This window comes from Myripristis murdjan, chromosome 1 (genome assembly GCF_902150065.1).
Source record: "Myripristis murdjan chromosome 1, fMyrMur1.1, whole genome shotgun sequence".
In the NCBI taxonomy this organism is placed as follows: domain Eukaryota; kingdom Metazoa; phylum Chordata; class Actinopteri; order Holocentriformes; family Holocentridae; genus Myripristis; species Myripristis murdjan.
Window position 1 is genome coordinate 8,971,000 of NC_043980.1, and position 19,282 is coordinate 8,990,281.

General features: G+C 39.4%; 1 protein-coding gene across 2 annotated transcripts; it reads left to right on the forward strand.

Moving 5' to 3' along the window:
• The first annotated feature begins 1,514 nt into the window (after positions 1-1,514).
• LOC115374372 (ras-related C3 botulinum toxin substrate 2-like) lies at positions 1,515-17,975 on the forward strand. 2 transcript variants are annotated; one of them, XR_003929618.1, is made up of 7 exons: positions 1,515-1,614; positions 6,730-6,801; positions 8,505-8,622; positions 9,055-9,117; positions 13,922-14,085; positions 16,392-16,525; positions 17,368-17,975. XR_003929618.1 is itself a non-coding variant. In XM_030073270.1 (7 exons), exons 1-6 carry the CDS (start codon positions 1,580-1,582, stop codon positions 16,520-16,522), a joined length of 579 nt encoding a protein of 192 aa, XP_029929130.1. In that variant the 5' UTR covers positions 1,515-1,579; the 3' UTR covers positions 16,523-16,525; positions 17,368-17,975. The 2 variants fall into 2 exon arrangements, 1 of the variants encoding a protein (XP_029929130.1); XM_030073270.1 differs by having other exon boundaries at positions 13,922-14,081.
• The last annotated feature ends 1,307 nt before the right edge of the window (positions 17,976-19,282 follow it).

Below are 19,282 nucleotides of genomic sequence, written 5' to 3' on the forward strand. Positions count from 1 at the left end.
AAAAAAAAAAAAAAAAACACTTGCCACAGGCTAGCTGTTGCCAAACAGTTATGCTTAGTCAGGCTATATTCTAGACTAGTGCCTTGAAAAATCAATTTGAGATTACATTTGTTTGTTAGATTAACCAATCTCAGATGTATTCTGATTACTTTTACTTACTTTCAGATTACTCTGCCATATCTGAGGCACAACTGTACCTTGTAAACCTCCAGTAATGGCATATATGGCAGTAATTTTCAACAAAAGAGAGCACCAGGTCTATGTTAACATGTCTAAAATATTATACAGATTTTGAATTTTATACATTGGGCTTTTTTAGGACTATGATCCAGAAATATTACTGTGCCCGTAACAGCTGTCAGATACGACGGTTACTATGACCACTACAACTCAAATAGGAATAATAATGCCAATAATGCTACAGCACAACTGATAACTATTTGTAATATTAAAGTATGAGCATTTTCAGAATACATGATAATACCACAGGAATATTGATATGCCTCTGGAATATTATAATGATGCAACTCGAGACAGATAAAATACTTTAACACAGGATAAGGTCAAATTAATTCACTATCAACTATCACAGGCACAGTAAGAAGTTTATAGTAATATTATAATGATGTTCATGTTCATGTTTTGTTCACTTCACACTCAATGTTGGATTGTCAAAGACTTTAACTGTAAACACAAGCAGGAAAAGTTATGCAAAGTTATGCAAAAGCGACCCCTAGTGGTCATAAAGCAACATCACACTCCTCCTACTGTGTGTGTGTGTGCGTGTGTGCGTGTGTGTGTGTGTGTGTGTGTGTGTGTGTGTGTGTGTGTGTGTGTGTGTGTGTCAGGTCTTACTAATGTTGTGGGGACATAAATCTGTTTTCATAGCCATATTGTGGGGTCTCGCCTCCCTTATGGGGACAAAAACCAAGACCCCTTAGTGAAAATCATTAATTTTAGGGTGAAGGCTTGATTTAAACGTAAGTCTTACAGAAAGCTGAGGGTTATCTTAAGGTTAGGGTTAAGGTCAGAATAAGTCTCCAGGAAAAGTGTGTGTGTGTGTGGGTGCGTGCAATTGCCGATTGTGAATGCGGAAAGAGTTTTCCTTTTCTTTCTTTCTTTTTCTTTTTTTGGCCAAATTCCATATCCACCATTGCAAATACAGCAAGTTCACTGTTTTGCGTTCTAGATCCTCCCACTCCCTAAAACACCCCAAAGCCAAAAAATGCCAACAGATTCATCAAAGTTTTTATTTATTTCATCTTTTCTTCCCATCATTATATGACATTTTATTTACACTCACTCCCCAATTTGTATTGAACTTGTGCCTATTTGTCTTGCACACTGTTTGCACATGCCCTGTTGTTCTACAGAAAAGGGGAAGGAGGTGTGAGAGAGACCGAGTTAGTGAGGGGAGGAGAGAGAGTGAGGGGAGGGGAGTGAGGGAGGTGTGTACCAACTTGTGCACGCTGACTGGTGCATGTATGTATGTGTGTGTGTGTCTGTGTGTGTGTGTGCTTTCCTCTGTGCCTCTCAAAGTGTCAGAGTGAGGAGCAGAGACGGCGCTGAGCGGAGCAGGATGCAGGCTATCAAATGTGTGGTCGTGGGAGACGGGTACGCTTTTACTTCACCTTGCTTACCTTTACCTCACTCGCCTTTTATCACCTAAGCTGCCGTTCCAGTGCGACCTGTTGAACGGTGGAGAGACATCCTGCTGATGGATGAAGGGTGATGCTTGATTGTAGCCCGTGTGCCAGCCAACAGAGCTATCTGACGAACTTGTTGGCCAGGTTCATGCAGTTTGGGTTAGACAGCTTCAACAGCAGTGTGCTCGTGTGATACAGCATCAACTCACTGACTTAACTCTACATTTCCACCTGAATGTGTGTTAGTTGGGACAGGCAGATCCTGGGTGTCTGACTGTACTGATCCAGCAGTGGAGTTTAGTGAAGTGGAGTGAGGGAGCCGAATGTGCAGCGCAGGCCATAACATGCAGGGAAATGCTGCCATGCAACAGAGATGAACACCCAGGAAACATTTACTCATGTTACTGTAACCAAGTAGCTTTTTGTGTACTTATGGTGAGTTTTTTGTTAAGGTTAATAATTGTATGCTGATGTTTTGCACTTTTTAAATCACATCCATTATAGAGTACAGATTTATTATCTCAGTCAACAGAGATGCTTCTTTGTTGGTGTACTTTAATTGTGTAATTTCCAAACTTATAGATATAAGATTTAACTTTGTACACTTTAACATTTCATATTTAACAAACTACTAAAACTAAAAACTTGTTCAGTAACTTCTACTCTGAGTATATTATGAATAAGCTACTTTGTACCTTTACTTAAAGGTGCACTATGCCGAATTTTAGAGGGAAAAAGCACGTAATCTATCACTTTGAGTTGAAACTAAATGTGAAATGAGTTTTTCATACACACAAAGTCGACGCAAAGATGTGAACAGGTGCGAATTTGCGCCGGATGACGCAAATTTCTGTGTCACAAATGACGCAAAAACTCAAAATACACGTAATTTGTGCGCGCACTTGAATTCAGATTCTTGCAACTTGAGCGAAAAATTTTGCGGCCCTATTCCACGCGAGTCTGTCACACCAAAATTCACTTTGTGTTTGGTCTGAACACACCTATCATGAGTTGGTCTGACAATGAGAATGATGTAGACTCAACTATCAACTACAAAAGAATAGAATAGAATAAAATTACACACTTATTCCATGTTTTTTTTTGTTTTGTTTTGTTTTGTTTTCAGTTGAGTCTTCACTTTGCCTGGCTTTTAGTAATTTTGCACTGAAGATTTTTACAGTTGTACTTAATAACACCTATACCTGAGTAGCAATTTCAAGTATTCCTTCTACTGTTGGGGTAGAATAGAATAGAATAGAATAGAATAGAATAGAATAGAATAGGACAGGAAAGGTGAGCATATAGGATGGAAGCATGAAAGCACAAGAGGACTGATGTTACATTTATCGCACTTATTTATATAGAAAGTTGGTCTAAAAATACATCAGTTTTGGGCTTTCCCTTCCCCGTAAGTGAAAGTCCAAATAAATATGTATGATCTTATTTTGTCTTGTAATGACTTAAAATAATATCCAGAAGTGAGTTTTGCTTTGCCGGCTGCAGCGGCAGTGCCAGCTGTCTTTCCGGAAGGAATCTATTTCTAGTTCCGCCCCTCACCTGTTCACCTGGTCCTGCAGGTGCATGCGGTCGACTGTGCTGGAGGAAGGAAACCTGAAAGAAGTGAGGGGATTTTTGTTATCGTGGCCGTAACACATCGCAACACAGAGGTCTAAAGGGGAAAAGAGAGAGGGGGGGCAGATGAATAGAGAAAGAGAGAAACAGAGAATAGAGATAGAGGAAGGTAAGGTGCGAGACAGACAAAACGAGAGAGAGAGAGAGAGAGAGAGAGAAAGAGAGAATGAGGAAGAGGAGGAATAAACTGCAGAGAAACAGAGAGAGAGAGAGAATGAGGAAGAGGAAGGATAAACTGGCGAGAAGCAGAGAGAGAGATAGAGAGAGACAGAGAGAGAGTCAATGAGGAAGAAGAGGAATAAACTGCAGAGAGAGAGAGAGAGAGAGAGAGAGAGAGAGACAGAGAGAGATAAAGAGAGAGAGAGAAACCCCTTTGAAGACCTGGCCAGGCTGTATCCCAGATGAGCGATGTGGGCCAGGGGACAGAGAATTTGATGAAAAACCAGATTAAGACCAAAGCAGAGCGAGAGAGATCAGAAGTAGACGCTTGTTTTCCATAATCGCCCAATTTGGCTGTTTCCTGTTTGCAGCACTGACTGATGTTTCTGAAACACATCATTTCACACACACACACACACACACACACACACACACACACACACACACACACAGCTTGACAACCTGGCTTTTCTTGGCACTGTGGTGTTGCTTGGTGGCTCTGCGGACTCTTTTGAAAACCTCTTCAGCCCTGGTTTGTCCTCAGCCCAAGTTCACTTTGATCAAACCCATGAAACTTTATTTTAGATTCCAGTAGAAATCCCAGGCTTTCCAGAGATACCAAATACATGTGTAATATGTAAATGCAGATAATAATAATGCATCTTGGCACTGTCATACAAATTAGAGATAAATAAAAAGAAAAACTTTGAAGGGGAATTTCAAGGAATGCGATTTCAAGAGGTTAAAATGCCACTTTTCCTGATCTAAATCTATTGTTTGGACTCCAGCTGGGTTCTTATTAATGTGGCTCACCACAAACACGTTGCATGAACAGCGCAGTTTCATTTGAAAAGATAATTGTTTCCTTGAGGTGCGCTGTCACACACATGAGCCTCTGTTTGTGAGATAAAACTGGTTTGTCATGTTGTCTGGTTGAGGAAGCAGGTGACGGGAAAACTCCCCTCTCTGCAAATGACACACCAGCCTCCAGCTGCGTGTACCATGTGGCCCGTTACCGTGGCAACACCTTTGGCATGTTGGCCAGCGTCACGTCCAGGCATGGCTGAAGGGTGACTGTGTGTGACATGACATGTTACACACTTGCAACATTTAGTTACTGCACATTTAAGTTGTAGGCACTTTTTTTTTTTTGTCATTGCTACATCATTGTTTGTTTGTTTGTTTCTTTCTTTAATAAGACACATGTGCTTTAATATTTCATACAGTCTCCAAACTTGACAATTTATTGGCTCTTTCTTCTCAGATTCCACTTAATTGTTCAAAAGTACCTCGTTTATGAATTATGCAATTCAACTTTTCAAAATTAAAAAAGGCCTTACGATGTGCAGGGTCGTCCACATGACAGACACCTGGGCGTCACAGGAAACTGAAAAAAAGGAGAACCGGTGTGCTCAGCTCAAATAGTTCAAACTGGAGCCAGCTCAGAAAAAGTCAAACTGAAAAATCATCCACAATCACAAATAAAATCATAATCATGATATTTCAAATAATCATAAAATAATATATGTATTTTTTGTCCAACACAGCAGCAGAAAAAGATGTTTCAGCTCCAGACCTCCCTCAGCATTTCCAAAATTGCATGTGTTTCACTCATATTTGATGACAACCAGGGACCCACCAGTGGTCATCAATCAGCTGCTTACAATGTGAAAATCATAGGGAGGAAAAAAAAAAAAAGTGCAAAAGCCTTCCTGGAAGTGATCTGTGTTCATAATTTTTTTTTTTAACACAGAGCAATTTTGCTATGATCAAAATGTGTGGAGGACAAGCAGGAAACTGAGAACCAAAGCTGATATTATCTTACTTACTGAAAACAGATGTTTAAAATTAATTTACTGTATATGTAATGTCGTGTGAATTTGTATTAACATGTTTGAGGCATCCTGTTGTCTAAATAATAGAAATATTTAATATTGCGTGCAGCCTGTCATTTTTATGATTTCACACTGTGATATGTAATTTTTTTGTCTCCCAATGATTTTTCATTGGGAGACATTTTATTTACCAGCCACTGTGGGTGGCTGGTAAATAAACGTCACACACATGATGTATGAGACAGGCAGGAAAAGAGCTGAAGCTTGCGTGTTCTCTCAGCTAATGTGTGAATAAAAAAAGATTAGATGAGCACAGATAATTTTTTTCTGTAATTTTTACGGGAAACTGATCCACATATTTCCTGGTTTTGACCACCTGACTACAAAAGCAAAGGCAGTTTCTCGTGCAAAATGTCCCAAAACATGAGCTGCCCCGTGTGTCAGTGCCTCTGTGAGGATTTGGTCATGCATTTTCATAACTTGAGACACACACAGGCTGCACATGGTGGCTCTCTTGGCATGTAAAAGCTTTGGTCCTTTCATCAAAGTCCAAGGGGCTTAAAGACACAAGCAGAGACAAATATGTTGAAACATGTACAAAAAAAAAGGTGCATTTATGATATACGTGGTGATTACGCAAAGACACTAAAATCAGTTTTTTGCCATATTCTCAATCGGTTCTGCTCTTTCTCGCTCTTTGTCTCAATTCAATTCAAATATTTATTCCAAGAGCTTTGCTGGTATAGGAAACAGACATTTACATTGCCAAAGCAAAATGTGCAATAAAAACAACAAAGTGAACATCAAACAGAGGAATTGCTGTTAGAATTTTATATAAAGATAAAGGAAAAATGCAAAATTTTAGATTTTTTAAAATGACAAAGAAGTAGTAACCATACAAACTCTGATTTTTTTTTTTTTTTTTTTTTTTTAATGCATGCACAGTAAGTGACTTTAGCATCAGTGTAAATGGCCGGTGCAGGAACACACAGGTGACTGCTGGTCATCATGGTGGTTGTCTTTTGCGCTCACAGCAGCTCAGTGTGTTGGCTCGCTGTGGGACTTCACCCGGCAGAGATGGCAGTTTCTTGTTGTTCACCATGTGTTTAGAGTCTCTGTGCCGAGTCTGTACGTGGTTAGAGGTTTCCTCAGTTTTGGATCGGTCACAGAGGTCACGGTAATCTGCCAACAACAAGTATTCTCTGTTTAGGGCCCATTAGTCTTCCAGTTTGCTCTTATTCTTTCCCATGTGTCAAACCATTTTCTTGTGGTTTTCTTATCATTTGGTTTAGTTAAAATAGGGTTCCTGTTTTGAGACTCTGTTTGTGTTTGTGAGCAGAGACCTTGAACCAGTTGGCTAAGGGGTCTCTCTTTTCTCTCTCTCTCTTTCTCTCATTTTTCCTGCCATTTTCAACTTGTCATTTTATGTGTGTGCGTTTTCTCCTTGTCTGTTTTAGCGCTGTGGGAAAAACTTGTCTTCTCATCAGCTACACAACCAATGCCTTCCCAGGAGAGTACATTCCTACTGTGTGAGTATCACACACACACACACACACACACACACACACACAACTTTACTTAGGCAAGCTTTTATGCCTAAGTAAATACATTAAATCTTACATATATCCTGGCCTCTCTTCACTGATTTTAAGGTTCTTTTAACTTATAAGGCCTTGCATGGTCTTGCACCAACTTACCTATCAGAACTAATTACACCATATACACCAGCACACCCTCTTCGTTCTCTTAATGCTGGTCTCCTGGTCACTCTTTCTTTTAACAAAAAATTGGCTGGCTTCAGAGCTTTTTCCTCCCGTGCCCCATATCTCTGGAACCACCTCCGGTTACATGTCAAAGAAGCGCGTTCAGTGGAAATCTTTAAATCAAGACTGAAAACCCACCTTTACTCACTACATTACAGCCTCCCCTAAAACTTAGCTGGACATATCACTTTTTAACAATTATTTATCATTGATGTTTTTAATGTGGTTTTCAATGTTGCTGATTCACTTTCATTGTTATTATTGTAAACTGATTGCTGTATTGCTGTAAAGTACATTCATTATAACTTGTATGGCCGGATATAAAATAATGTCATTTGCTGACCCTGTACCCTATCTATCTATCTATCTATCAAAGCACATACAACAACTGCACATACTGTATTACAAAGACCAAACCAAATAGTAGAGAGACAGAGAGAGGGAGAGAGAGAGCGAGAGAGAGAGAGAGAGAGAGAGAGAGAGAGAGAGAGAGAGAGAGAGAGAGAGAGGACAAGTCACACTGTAACACACATTTCAGCTAAAGAGTGAATTCCCCTGAATCACTTCACAAAGATTTCACTGTGCCAGGTCAGATCCTGGCAGGCAAAACTGCTCCAGCCACATTTCTCAGTGGCTGATGTGGCACATTAATATGTGAAACTAATTTAATTAAAAGTTAATTAAAACCTGCAGAACAAAAAAAAAAAAAAAAAAAAAAAAAAAAAGAATATGTTTCACATGTCGTGTTATGTTACAGTGACAGAATGATGATGCAGAGCTGACAGGCTGTAGTGCTTCAGTTTAACCACAAGGGCGCAGCACTGCTTAAAATATATAGAACCTACAGCATTACTTCAACCTTAAATAGAGGCGTGTCCATCAGTGGTTATCACAAGTGGAGTGGTAAAGTACTTTTACTACAGCACTGTACTTCAGTACAATGATGAGGTACTGACACTTTACTGCAGTATTTCTGCTGTGTAAGACTTTTTACTGTCACTGCGCCACATTTCAAAGGGAAAGTTTATATTTTGTTTTTACTGCACCACATTTATCTGACTGTGTTCTTACTAGTTACTGGTTATTTTTCCATCTTGATGCTGCTAATTACTCTTAAGTAAAGCGTTTTGTACTTTCTTTGCCACCACTGGTTCTCATTCTTTTAACTCCATAGTGAGTAATCTTGTACAATTTAGGCCGAAGACTGTGCAGGATATTATTCCAGCCAAATGAAATGAAATAAATGAAAGTGTATGTAATCCTCAGAGACTAAGAGTGCTCATCAGTTGGACCAGAAACAGGTGAACAGTTTAGTTTTAGTGACATTTGCACTAAACAATAAACAACAATAAACCCACCTCCTCTAAAATTCTCTTTAATATGCCTCCTTTTCTTCAATTTCTGAGACATTATCAGATCCCACAGTTTTAAAACCAAATGACCTAAACTGAATGAAATGATCCCAACAGATTTGACAACTACTCAGCGAATGTGATGGTGGACGGCAAGCCCATCAACCTGGGCCTCTGGGATACGGCTGGACAGGAAGACTATGACAGGCTCCGCCCACTGTCCTATCCCCAGACGGTAAACACACACACACACACACATGTCATCAGCTGATTAACAACTGTAACAGCACTGACTGGATGATGCTGAGGTCAGACACTTACTCCAGGCTTGGACTCACAAAATGAGGAGACCGAGGGGGAAAATTAAAATAAGAGAAGGCAGGTGACAGAAAAAATGCATGAAGGGTCATGTGACTGACACCCTAGAGAGGGAAAATCAAAATAAGCCTGATTTTTGGATTATATTCTATTTTTGTTTACTTTATTTGCTATTGCAGTTACAGTGAAAAATTAGACCAAATGTTCAGGTGAAATAAAATGCAAGGTGCTTATAAAACGAAATCTAATGAAATATCTAACTATATTGACATTGTGCCTAAAATAATCTGGAATAATCTTCCAGCTAATCTCCCCATCCTCTCTCTGCACATTTTCTCCATTCATCCAGGATGTATTTCTCATCTGTTTCTCCCTGGTGAGCCCTGCGTCCTATGAGAACGTCCGAGCTAAGGTGAGCCTCCTCGGTCTGTCACATTACTGACTGAACTAAAAGAAAATAAAAGAATAATAATAATAAAAAAGTATTTTTTAAAGTCCTGCTTGAAGCCACAGTAAGTAAAAATAGAGGGAGAAATCCAGCACAGGAAAGAGAGAGCACCAATCTTTCTCCCTTTAGGCTCCAGCTTTACCAATGGGAAAAAAATGTCACCAGGAATGCGATTCAAATCACCAATCCCTGCTTTTAAAGAGTTTTGATGTGTTTAAAGGTGGAATTTTCCTTTAACCTGACTATGGCCAAAAGCCTCTGATGCACGGGTAAAGGTGCAGAAACAATTAAACCTCACATACAATGCTCATTGATTTTAGACATTTTATATGAGATAGTCAGATACAATAACAGCTGGACAAGAGCATATGAAACTGCTTTTTTTTTTTTTTTCGCTGGATGGTTCACGCCATTTTGAGATGAAAGCTCTCACATGCAGCCGTTTCATCTGAAGGTCACTGTCTCCTGGCAGCTTCACGGCTTCTCCTTCTGGCGTCTCTCCAGCAGCAGGATGAGCCGAGGAGCTGCACTAAACTACGACAGCAGCCTCTTCTCTTGGAGAGCTTTTAAGATCTGACCCCTCTCAAAAAAAAAAAAAAAAAAAAAAAAAAAACACTTACTAAGAAAGCTACAGCCAAAAGCTTGATTATATTGATCTAAGATGATTCTTTCCTCCGAATCCCCGATTGAGTTGCCATAGCAACAGAGTGGAGTGCTAAAAAGGAGTTTATGCTGGATTTTATGTCAGCGAGGAGGGAAGCGAAAAAGAAAGACAACAGCAGGGTTATGAGGTGACAACAAGACCTCTGTCTTTCATCAAGGAAGAAGAGATGGAGGGACAATGTGAGACGACAGCGGTTTCTGTTTCAAGCTGCGTGACATTCAGAACACAAATAAAAATGGAAATTAAAAGTGGAGAGTAGAGAGAAAAGAACACTAATGAGAGAAAGACAAACATAGCGAGGTTAAGAGCGAGACTAAAAATACATGAAATGAGATGAGGAGTGAGAGTGAAACAGAGTGAGAATGAAAAATAACAGAAAGAGCATTTGCGAAAGTTTATTTGTGAAGCGCTTTCCATAAAACAGCTGGTGCTCACAGCACTTCATAAGCAAACACGATCGAGGATAAAAAAAACTCTGCTTAAAGTCACATGAAATGAACTTTCAAATCTCCAAAATGAAATACACAGTCAATACTAGATGAATACTACAGAGAGAGAGAGAGAAATAGATTTGTGACCAAGCGTTCAAAAGCAAGCAAATCAAATCGCCCCCATTATCACCAACTCCAAGTGCAAACTGCATGCTTCATCTGTAAGGTAGCCCGGCTCCAGACCCGTGAATCGCACATTCACATTTTAAAAAGTTTTTAAGCAGAACGAGTGTGTAACAAGTTGACAATTCAGTCTTGCCATCAAGCAACTACAGTACTTTCAGATTCACAGAAAATGTTGTGAGCGGCTGTGTGGTAAGATAAGCACATTTTCAGGGAAAAAATCTACAAAATCTTCATTCCACCATGCAAAGGATCTTAATTATCTTGCAGTTATTTGAGGAAACTGAACTGGTTGCAAACCAAATTGCACGGTCTTCCTCGCAAAAAAAAAAAATTATTAACAAAGTGTGGAGTTTTACAAGTAATTAAAATTCATGTGAGCAGGTAGAACTTTTTGCAGAACAGTCTGTTGTCTCCTGTCATTGTCTTCCCATTGTCACGTTTAGCTGGCTGTTCCTGTGCACAGATAAATACGTATTGACAGGGTGGCACAAGAGCAGCAAATTATCAGGCGAGTCAACAGGAAGTCAATGCATGATGACACAATGGCCTCCAGATTGCTGCACAATCTCTTCAGCCGCTGTCCAAGCCAATCAGATGGTATTATACTGAATTAGACCAGAAGACTCACAATGTAGTTCCATAGGAAAAAAAAAAAAATGTGCGATGTGTGTAATTACAGTACATCCACCACTTTGGTTACTATGGCACTGCTGCACAATTAATCACAAAAAAAGAAAAGAAAAAGAAACAGAAACAGAAAAAACAAACTAAGTGCAATAAATTAGTGAATGCAGGAGAACAGACCGGGGATGTTCTTGCATTTTAACAAGGCTTTATTGAGCAATTCAAAATGCACTTTCATTTGGTCATCATGACACAGTCTTCATGTCGCACAAACTCATCTCTAAATCCAGCCTCTCTCCTCCATGTGTCCGTGCTGCAGCCGCCTAAAACTTCAGGAGCTGCACCCCAAATTGTGACAGAACGGATATAACACCAACAAAACCGGCCGAGCAAGACATTTTTGGACGTAAAATGACGTATCTGCAGGTAACTGCACGTGGCTAGAGGTTTCCAGTTGGACTTAATCAAGTGGATGTGGGGAAAGCAAATATAGAAATTCACCTTTACTTCCTGTGGATGTGCAAAAATACATTAGGGACTAGTAAGAGCCACACATCTGTCTTCAAGGGACACACTAAGACTGAATAATTTCATTTATCTGAAACTAAATATGAAGTTTCAAAGCTACCACATAAATAGAGTTGTGACGGCTGTGAGCATGACATGATGTCAGCATCCAGGTTACATTTAAATTTCTCTTTTTTCCTACAGTCCTGCAGAGACAGAGATACAGCAGCAGAGGGAGAGAGAGGCTCAGGGAAGACTGGGAATCCATGACTTTAAATTACATGGTGCTTCTAGATGAGGAGATAGGTATATGTGGCAAGAAATTAAAAAAAAAAAAAAAAAAAGGAAGAATAAACCTTGTGTCTGGCAGCAAATCACAAAGTTAATACCCGGGTAATACCCCAGCATCCACCGGCCGGCACTGGTGCGCTGAAGCAGGTTGGATTAGCCGATCAAAGAGCTGACAGTCATATCATCAGCCTCTGAATGTTATCTGAATCTGAAGCTGTGTTTGATTCATTGAGCAGATAGCATTTCTAATTTCCTCACTGAGCCAGAAAAACTGATTAAAATAACAACAACAACAAAAAAAAAACATGTATATATACATACATACAGTAAATAATATAGATTACACCACCGTCACTGTGATAACAATCAGAGGGAAGGGCTTGAACAAGAGAGGAAAAAATGGACATGAGAGGTGTGAAAAGAAAGCAAATGAGAAAGTAGAGGGAGGGGAGGCGTACATGTGGGTGGGTGAGCAACACATTTAGAGAAACTGAGCAAAAGTAAGAGATGAGTATGGAAGAAAGGAGAGGAGGAGTGAGGTAGAGTGAAAAAGAGAGGACATGACACAGTGCAGTGTAAAATGTAAAGTGCAGTGTGAAACAGTGATTACAGTTAGCTGCTATGGTAACAACACAAGCCCGTATGGCAGCAAAGTGACACTCAGATGTGCTGTGCTGGGGCTGCAGGCTAAAAGCACAAATTAATAAACTGGTGTGTACCAGTGTGTTACATGAACACACACTGAGAAAATCAAACTAAACTAAAACTAAAAATCTGACTTAACATCATCAGACCCTGTGCTTGTCTTGCCGGCTGAATGTTCTTGACTTTCATTCATCTGCAGACCCAGGTCAACTGATTTGGTACTAGAAACCCTGATATGAAAAAAAAAAATACGACTGTATAAACCTTTGAAACCTCAGCAAATTCACATGGTTTCTTTCAAAAACATGGGAAAAAGCTATTAGCAAATTAGAAAAAATAAATAATAACTTTCTATAATAAATATTATAGAAAAGGGCAAAAATGATTACTTTAAAAAATATTACAAGAAACTTTATAATTACTAGATAACATAATATACTAGAATTACTGTTTTTGTGATGAATGTCAAACTTGAAGACTGAAAAATAGATTAAAAGCAGTGAGATTAAAACACTATACATTAAAATTATCGCTCATACATTTTACATTTTACACAACTCACACTGGCTCCCTGCATTTTTAACGGTTGATTTTAAAGTTTTATCAATAGTTTTTAATTCTCTAAATGGCCTTGCCCCCTTTAACATCATGGATTCTCTGTTGTATTACAATCCTGGTCCCAGGGTCGCCACAAAAACATATATCATGTATAAAACCAATATCAAACACATATCAAAAACAAATGTAAGACTTCCTGATTCAGTAGATAGTTTTAAACAACGCAAAATACATCTTTATAATACAGCCTATAACTAGTAGCCAGTATATGATTAGTTTATTATTAGTGAGTTTTTAATGAGATATGATTTTTTTTAAAATTGTGTTTCTGTTGTGTCTAGTTTTAAATTTGTGTTTCATTTTTATCAGACTGTAAAGTGCATTGAGCTGGACTGCGTGCACTGCACGATAGGTGCTATATAAAAATAAAAAAAGTTCATTCATTCATTCATTCATTCATTCATTTGATGGGGAAACATCATTTCACTCCATTCAAGTTGTGTGGCACTGTCAAAGCTTCATCTATGAGCTGCAGTACTTAAATTTATGATTGATGGTGTGAATTCCATAAATTAATACCCGTCCAACTCCAACACACAGAAACTATCTAGAATGACTGATTGTGCTGATTTTTTCTTTCTTTTTTTTGACGATGATGTCACATTCATCTACCAAAGTTTCTTGACACCAGGCTGATTTGTTCGCCCTGCTCTCCCATCCTCCTGCCTTCTCCTCTCGTCTCCCTTCACCCCCTCTCTCTCCGTCTGCCTCCATCACTCCCTGTCCCCTTCACGGTCTCCCTTCACTCCTCCACCCTCACACCCCTTCCCCCTTTTGTTCCCTTCACCCTCTCCTCCACCAGTGGTACAATGAAGTCCACCACCACTGCCAAACCGCACCCATCATCCTGGTCGGTACCAAGCTGGACCTGCGGGATGACAAGGAGACTATTGAGATGCTGAAGGAAAAGAAGATGGCACCCATCACCTACCCTCAGGGCCTAGCTCTCGCTAAGGAGATAGGTCGGTCCCTCAGGGCTCGCATTACTCATTTTCCACCGCTGGAACCCACTGAGCCCTTTTTTGAGCCCTTTTTTCCCCCGCTGTTTGCATCGGGGGAACCAGTAGGTGTTTTTGTTTTGATTTTATTGAGTTCTTGTGCCCCAGAATGGCTCCTGTGACCGAGGTAAGGACTCTCCAAGTTCCAGGGAGGCGTTGGGGTGGAGTTTAGGCTAACCCTCCTATTGTCTTTGTGGTCACTTTTACCCCATTCAGTGTTGAACATCTCTAAATACATAATCAACATAATTTTGTAGCTTCATATTTTAATGAATTTTTTTAGTTTAATGGGGACGACTGGGTTGACATAACATCCCAGGCTGTTTTAACAGTATAAAACATATAAGAAATATTGAAAATAATCGTCAAAAAACCTCCCTCTGAACATGATCATACCTGTATGAGCACCACTGGTAGTTCATGTGACATTTGGGAAGGAAAAACATGATTCCCTCAAGAACTTTTATGTATAAGAGGGGATGAGTGGGTGAAGTTATGTTTGATTTAAACAGTTATTTAGATAGTCCGCAAGACACATAAAGTACCTGACACATAAACAATTTTTATTGTAATCATTTTCCCGAGGTTTAAATTGTTGGGGTCAAATTGGCCCCAGTTGGTAAAAAAAAAAAAAAAAAAGTTACTAAATTTGAGCTATCAGGATGGTTAAATGCACAAAAGAATCACCCCAACTACTTTTAAAAATGAGAGTGAAAGTCAAAGTAATCAGTTGTCTCCAGTTGATCTCAGTTACTCCATTATGTAAAAGCAGTTTCCTCGAGCTTCCTTCCTTCCTTCCTTCCTTCCTTCCTTCCATCCTTGAGCTCTCGCTTTTCTTGTGCCTTTTTATCTAATTTTTGACCTCTGCTCCTCTTTTCCAAAAGCAAATGCAGTATCACAGCAGCATCATCGTGAACATAACGATGGCTTTGGCATCTTTGGTATCAGTCACACAGAATGACTATTTATTTATTTATCCTTTATTTAACCAGATAAAACTCATTGAGATAAAATGCAATCTCTTTTTCAAGAGTGACCTGGCCAAGACGGCAGCACATTAAACACATGACCAAACAAGTTCCATGACATGGGAAAACAAAACAAACAAAAAACAATTTCAAGGCTTCAATGTAGTAGGCAGCAAATGAGTTCAAGGACAGGAGCGTTTCCCACAAAATTCACACTCCAGAAGGGTGTCCTTAAAGGCACTGAAAGAAACTAAATCTGGAAGCTTCAGGGTAGTTTGGAGGGTGTTCCAATCTGCAGGGGCAGCATATTTAAATGCCATTTTGCCTTTCACCGTTTTTACTTATCAGTTTTAGTACTTCGTGGGAGTGCAGACCATAATGGCTCTGGCTTCTTTGGAGGTAAACACTTAGATAACTAAGAACCACGCCCAAAAGAGATTTGTAAATAAAGCTCAACCAGCGTGTTCACATGCGTACAGACAGAGATGGCCAGCCTGATTTGGCATACAGGGTACAGTGGTGGGTGAGCTGTTTACAACCGGTTACAAATCGTAATGCACAGTGGTACACAGTATCAAGAGAACGCAAACATTGGGCAGAGGTATGTCCCCATAATCACGTAAAGGCAAAAATGTTGCAGACACCAGATATCTCTTAGTTGCTGAGGAAAAGCAAGACTTGTTTCTAAAATAGAAACCTAGCTTGATCTTGAGCTTAGTGACCAGGCTGGCTATAGGAGCCTTGAAGGACAGTTGGCTATCAATAATGAAGCCAAGATACTTATAACTTGGGACTAGCTCAATGACATTTCCTTGGAACGTCACAAGGTCTGGGGGAATAGCTAGTGACCTAGCGCTGGAGAATAGCATGACCTTTGACTTATCTGCATTTATAACCAGCTTAAGCTTCTGCAAGCGGAACTGAACAACATCAAAAGCTGTCTGTAAAGATTCAAAGGCACTTTGAGCAGATGATGCACAGCAATAAATTATAGTGTCATCAGCATAAAGATGATACATAGCGTTTGGGAGATGTCCTTGTGATGTGGCAGAAACACAAACACACAAGAGCTTAGGGAACTCTCTTTGCCCTGCGTGGAACCTTCTTCTGATAACTAGACCAGAGATCGAGGAACCATTCAAAATTGATCATTGATTGCTTGACCTTTTTCTGCATGTCATCCCCTCTCTAGCCTTTCCTGTCTCTTTCTACTGTCACTATCAAATTAAGAAGAAATGCCAAAAAATAATCTTAAATCAAATTGAAAGGTACTGATTTGCATATATGTGTGTATGTGCATGTGTAGAAGCAGTGAAGTACCTGGAGTGCTCAGCTCTGACCCAGCGTGGCCTGAAAACTGTGTTTGACGAGGCCATCCGGGCCGTGCTCTGCCCCCAGCCCAGCAAGGTCAAGAAAAGGGTGTGCACGGTGCTGTAAATGGTAAGAGTGTCAGAAAGACAGAGGGAGAGAAAGAAAGATGGAAGGTGGAAGAGAGTGAAGAAGGTAGGGAATAGCAGTTGAGGGAGCTACAAAAGGAACAAGTAAGAAGGAGAGCGAAGGAGTTACGTGGAAGAAGACACAGGAAAAAGAAATGAGTCAAAAACCAAACAGCCTCAAGGTGTCGCTGTTTTTCGTTTGGATTTACTTGCATCTTTAGTTCAATTGTGGCATGCAAAACTGGAGATAATCTTGGCTGAATACCATGCAACAAGATGCGGCTGATGATCAAGTTTGTGATGCAACAACTTATTTGTTTAGTACATGATGCAAAATGTAAACTCCAATGTAAAATCACTTTTAGAAAGCAGCCAGTGGTGATGCATCTTCCACTTGAGTGCATTTGTTGTATTTTATTAAATCAACATAATCGGTCAACCTGACACATCAAGATATATATTTTTTTATCACATCAAGATATATTTGCAACTTGAAAACACACAGACCAAAGTAAAACAGGATGAATTTAGACTCCCTGCTTTTTGCAAATGACCATCATAACTTCAAGACTGAATGCATGAATGGATTTCGGCGATGGTAAAGTGAGAAAGTGACAGGAGGGAAATGGGGAAAAAAACTATTATAAGTAACAGAACGATGAGTCATTTCTCCTCTGAGACAGATTCATTTCATTTTTGAAGCAGATATTAAATTAAGTTTGGGGGCAATTGAAAAAAAAACATACAGTCTGTCACTTTGACATATATTGTAATTTCAACCTGAGAGTCTGGTGGTAAAGATATTAAAGTTTTGATAATGTCTCTATTATTTTGTATTTCTCCCAGGACCGGTGGGGAGAGAAAGTGAGAGACGGGCTACTGACCCGAGGTTGAAAGAAGATTTATGGGAAACTACAACCAGCATTGCCTTAGAGCTGTAATGGTAATAATGATGATAAGATAATAGAGAAGTTAAAATTGATTACAATAAAGGAACAACACATTTTGTAACCAAGCAAATTAGGAGGTGGCACTGAAACCCATTTCCCATTTCCTGTAATGATGACACTGTGGATTCATCGTGTTTGCTCACATTAAATGCTGTTAAAGGCTGCCTCTCACTGCCACCAGGGGTTGCCAGTGAGCAGCGCTGCAAAATGCAGCCTCACAGAATCATAACAGTTATTCATGAGAGCAAACATGACATTTTGATCAAATGCAGACACACTACTATACACTGTATACTGTAAACTGAAAACGTGGAGTCCATTGGAATGATTAGCATTCAGATCATGGTGTTTTTGAGAGTAAAGAACAATGAAAATATGTAATAATAACTGGAAGGATAATTTAACAGAAAAAAATATAAATATTATTTCTTGTGATATTAAAATAAAACATGCACTGGAGAATATTATCTCAGGTGATGGAATAATGATGTAAATAAAGTTTGAAGCCTGAAAGTTCATTTTCATATTGTCGTGGAATAAATGGAAACCAATGACTAGATAAAAGGGAGGGAAAATGATATCAGGGTTCTGATATGACTGCAAGCTTTGGGATGAGAGGAAATGTACATTTGGTAGATATTATGCTAAGCATGCAAAAGCACTTCATGCATAATCGTTTTAAGCCTGTAGTATTATTTTGTTTGATCAAAGGCTGATTCTTACCAGGCGATTCATGACATTTTTTTTAAGATGGTTGATGAAATTTCCAGAACCATCATAAGGCAGTTGCAATGGTATGTTGTTCTATCCAGGACTACAACATCTGGACAATAAGTAAATAATCAAATAGCACTTCCAATAGCTGTCAAAATGTTTGTGAAAATGTCTCTTGATTTCATACATCCGTCCATATGCATGAAAAAAAAAATGGACAATTCATGTCCATGGACACAAATCTGTGACTGAATCTGTGAATTTCATGACTGCTGCACAAACTCCTGTGAGATAGGGTTGGATTTCTCAGCAACTGAAACTGAAATATTTACAAGTGATGCTTATAAAATAAACCTGTAGTATTCATTATTTATCCAGGAGACTGCTGTGATTCTGTGTTGAGTAGTATGGTGGTTATTGTTAAAAGTAAAACTCCAAATTGAAACAATAGGGAAAACACCCGCAGCTCCGCCCACCTCACAACTCTGTAGAGAAACATGCTAATGAGCAGTCAAATGAATGGGAAGCAGTGCCAAATTTGGTGACATTAATGAGCAGTTTTTCAGGCACATTTGATTCCATTTGCACCATCTGTCGCACACATCTTTAGAAACTGTGGCAGCATTCCTGCGATCATCTGTCCCACTTAGCTTCCCTCGTGGGTCCAACCACATGACACCCAGTGATGTCAGTCTGACTTATTTGCTTGTGGTAATCAGCAGCGGCTAATTGATTAATGGTGTTAATTGGAAGAGTAAGGACTTTCTGCAGTAATAAAGAGTATTTTATTCATCTTGATCATTGGGGTTCCTCAACACCATCTGTCGGTGTTACTATAGTTGTTGTGAAATAATGGGTTTTTGTTGTTCATGTCTGTAGAAATTCTCCTGCTAAAATCAATTTCTTTTGATTGCCAGTCCAAAGTCTCTTCAAAGGCTTATCCATTTATCTGTCCATAGCCACCTGAAGTGGTGAGGTGCTGTTTTTTTTCGTCCCAGGTCACTATTGCCTTAATGATTAAATTGTTTAGAAAAAAAAGTGGGAGAACAAGCTCTGCCCTGGGGGATGGGGAGACCACACGCCTCCACTAAGCTCCC

Excerpts from the sequence above, each read along its gene's own strand:
- LOC115374372 (XM_030073270.1), top strand. The coding sequence starts at position 1,580 with ATGCAGGCTATCAAATGTGTGGTCGTGGGAGACGG. Across the intron at positions 9,118-13,921 it reads ATGAGAACGTCCGAGCTAAG|TGGTACAATGAAGTCCACCA; the intron begins GTGAGCCTCCTC and ends CTCCTCCACCAG. Across the intron at positions 14,082-16,391 it reads AGCTCTCGCTAAGGAGATAG|AAGCAGTGAAGTACCTGGAG; the intron begins GTCGGTCCCTCA and ends GTGCATGTGTAG.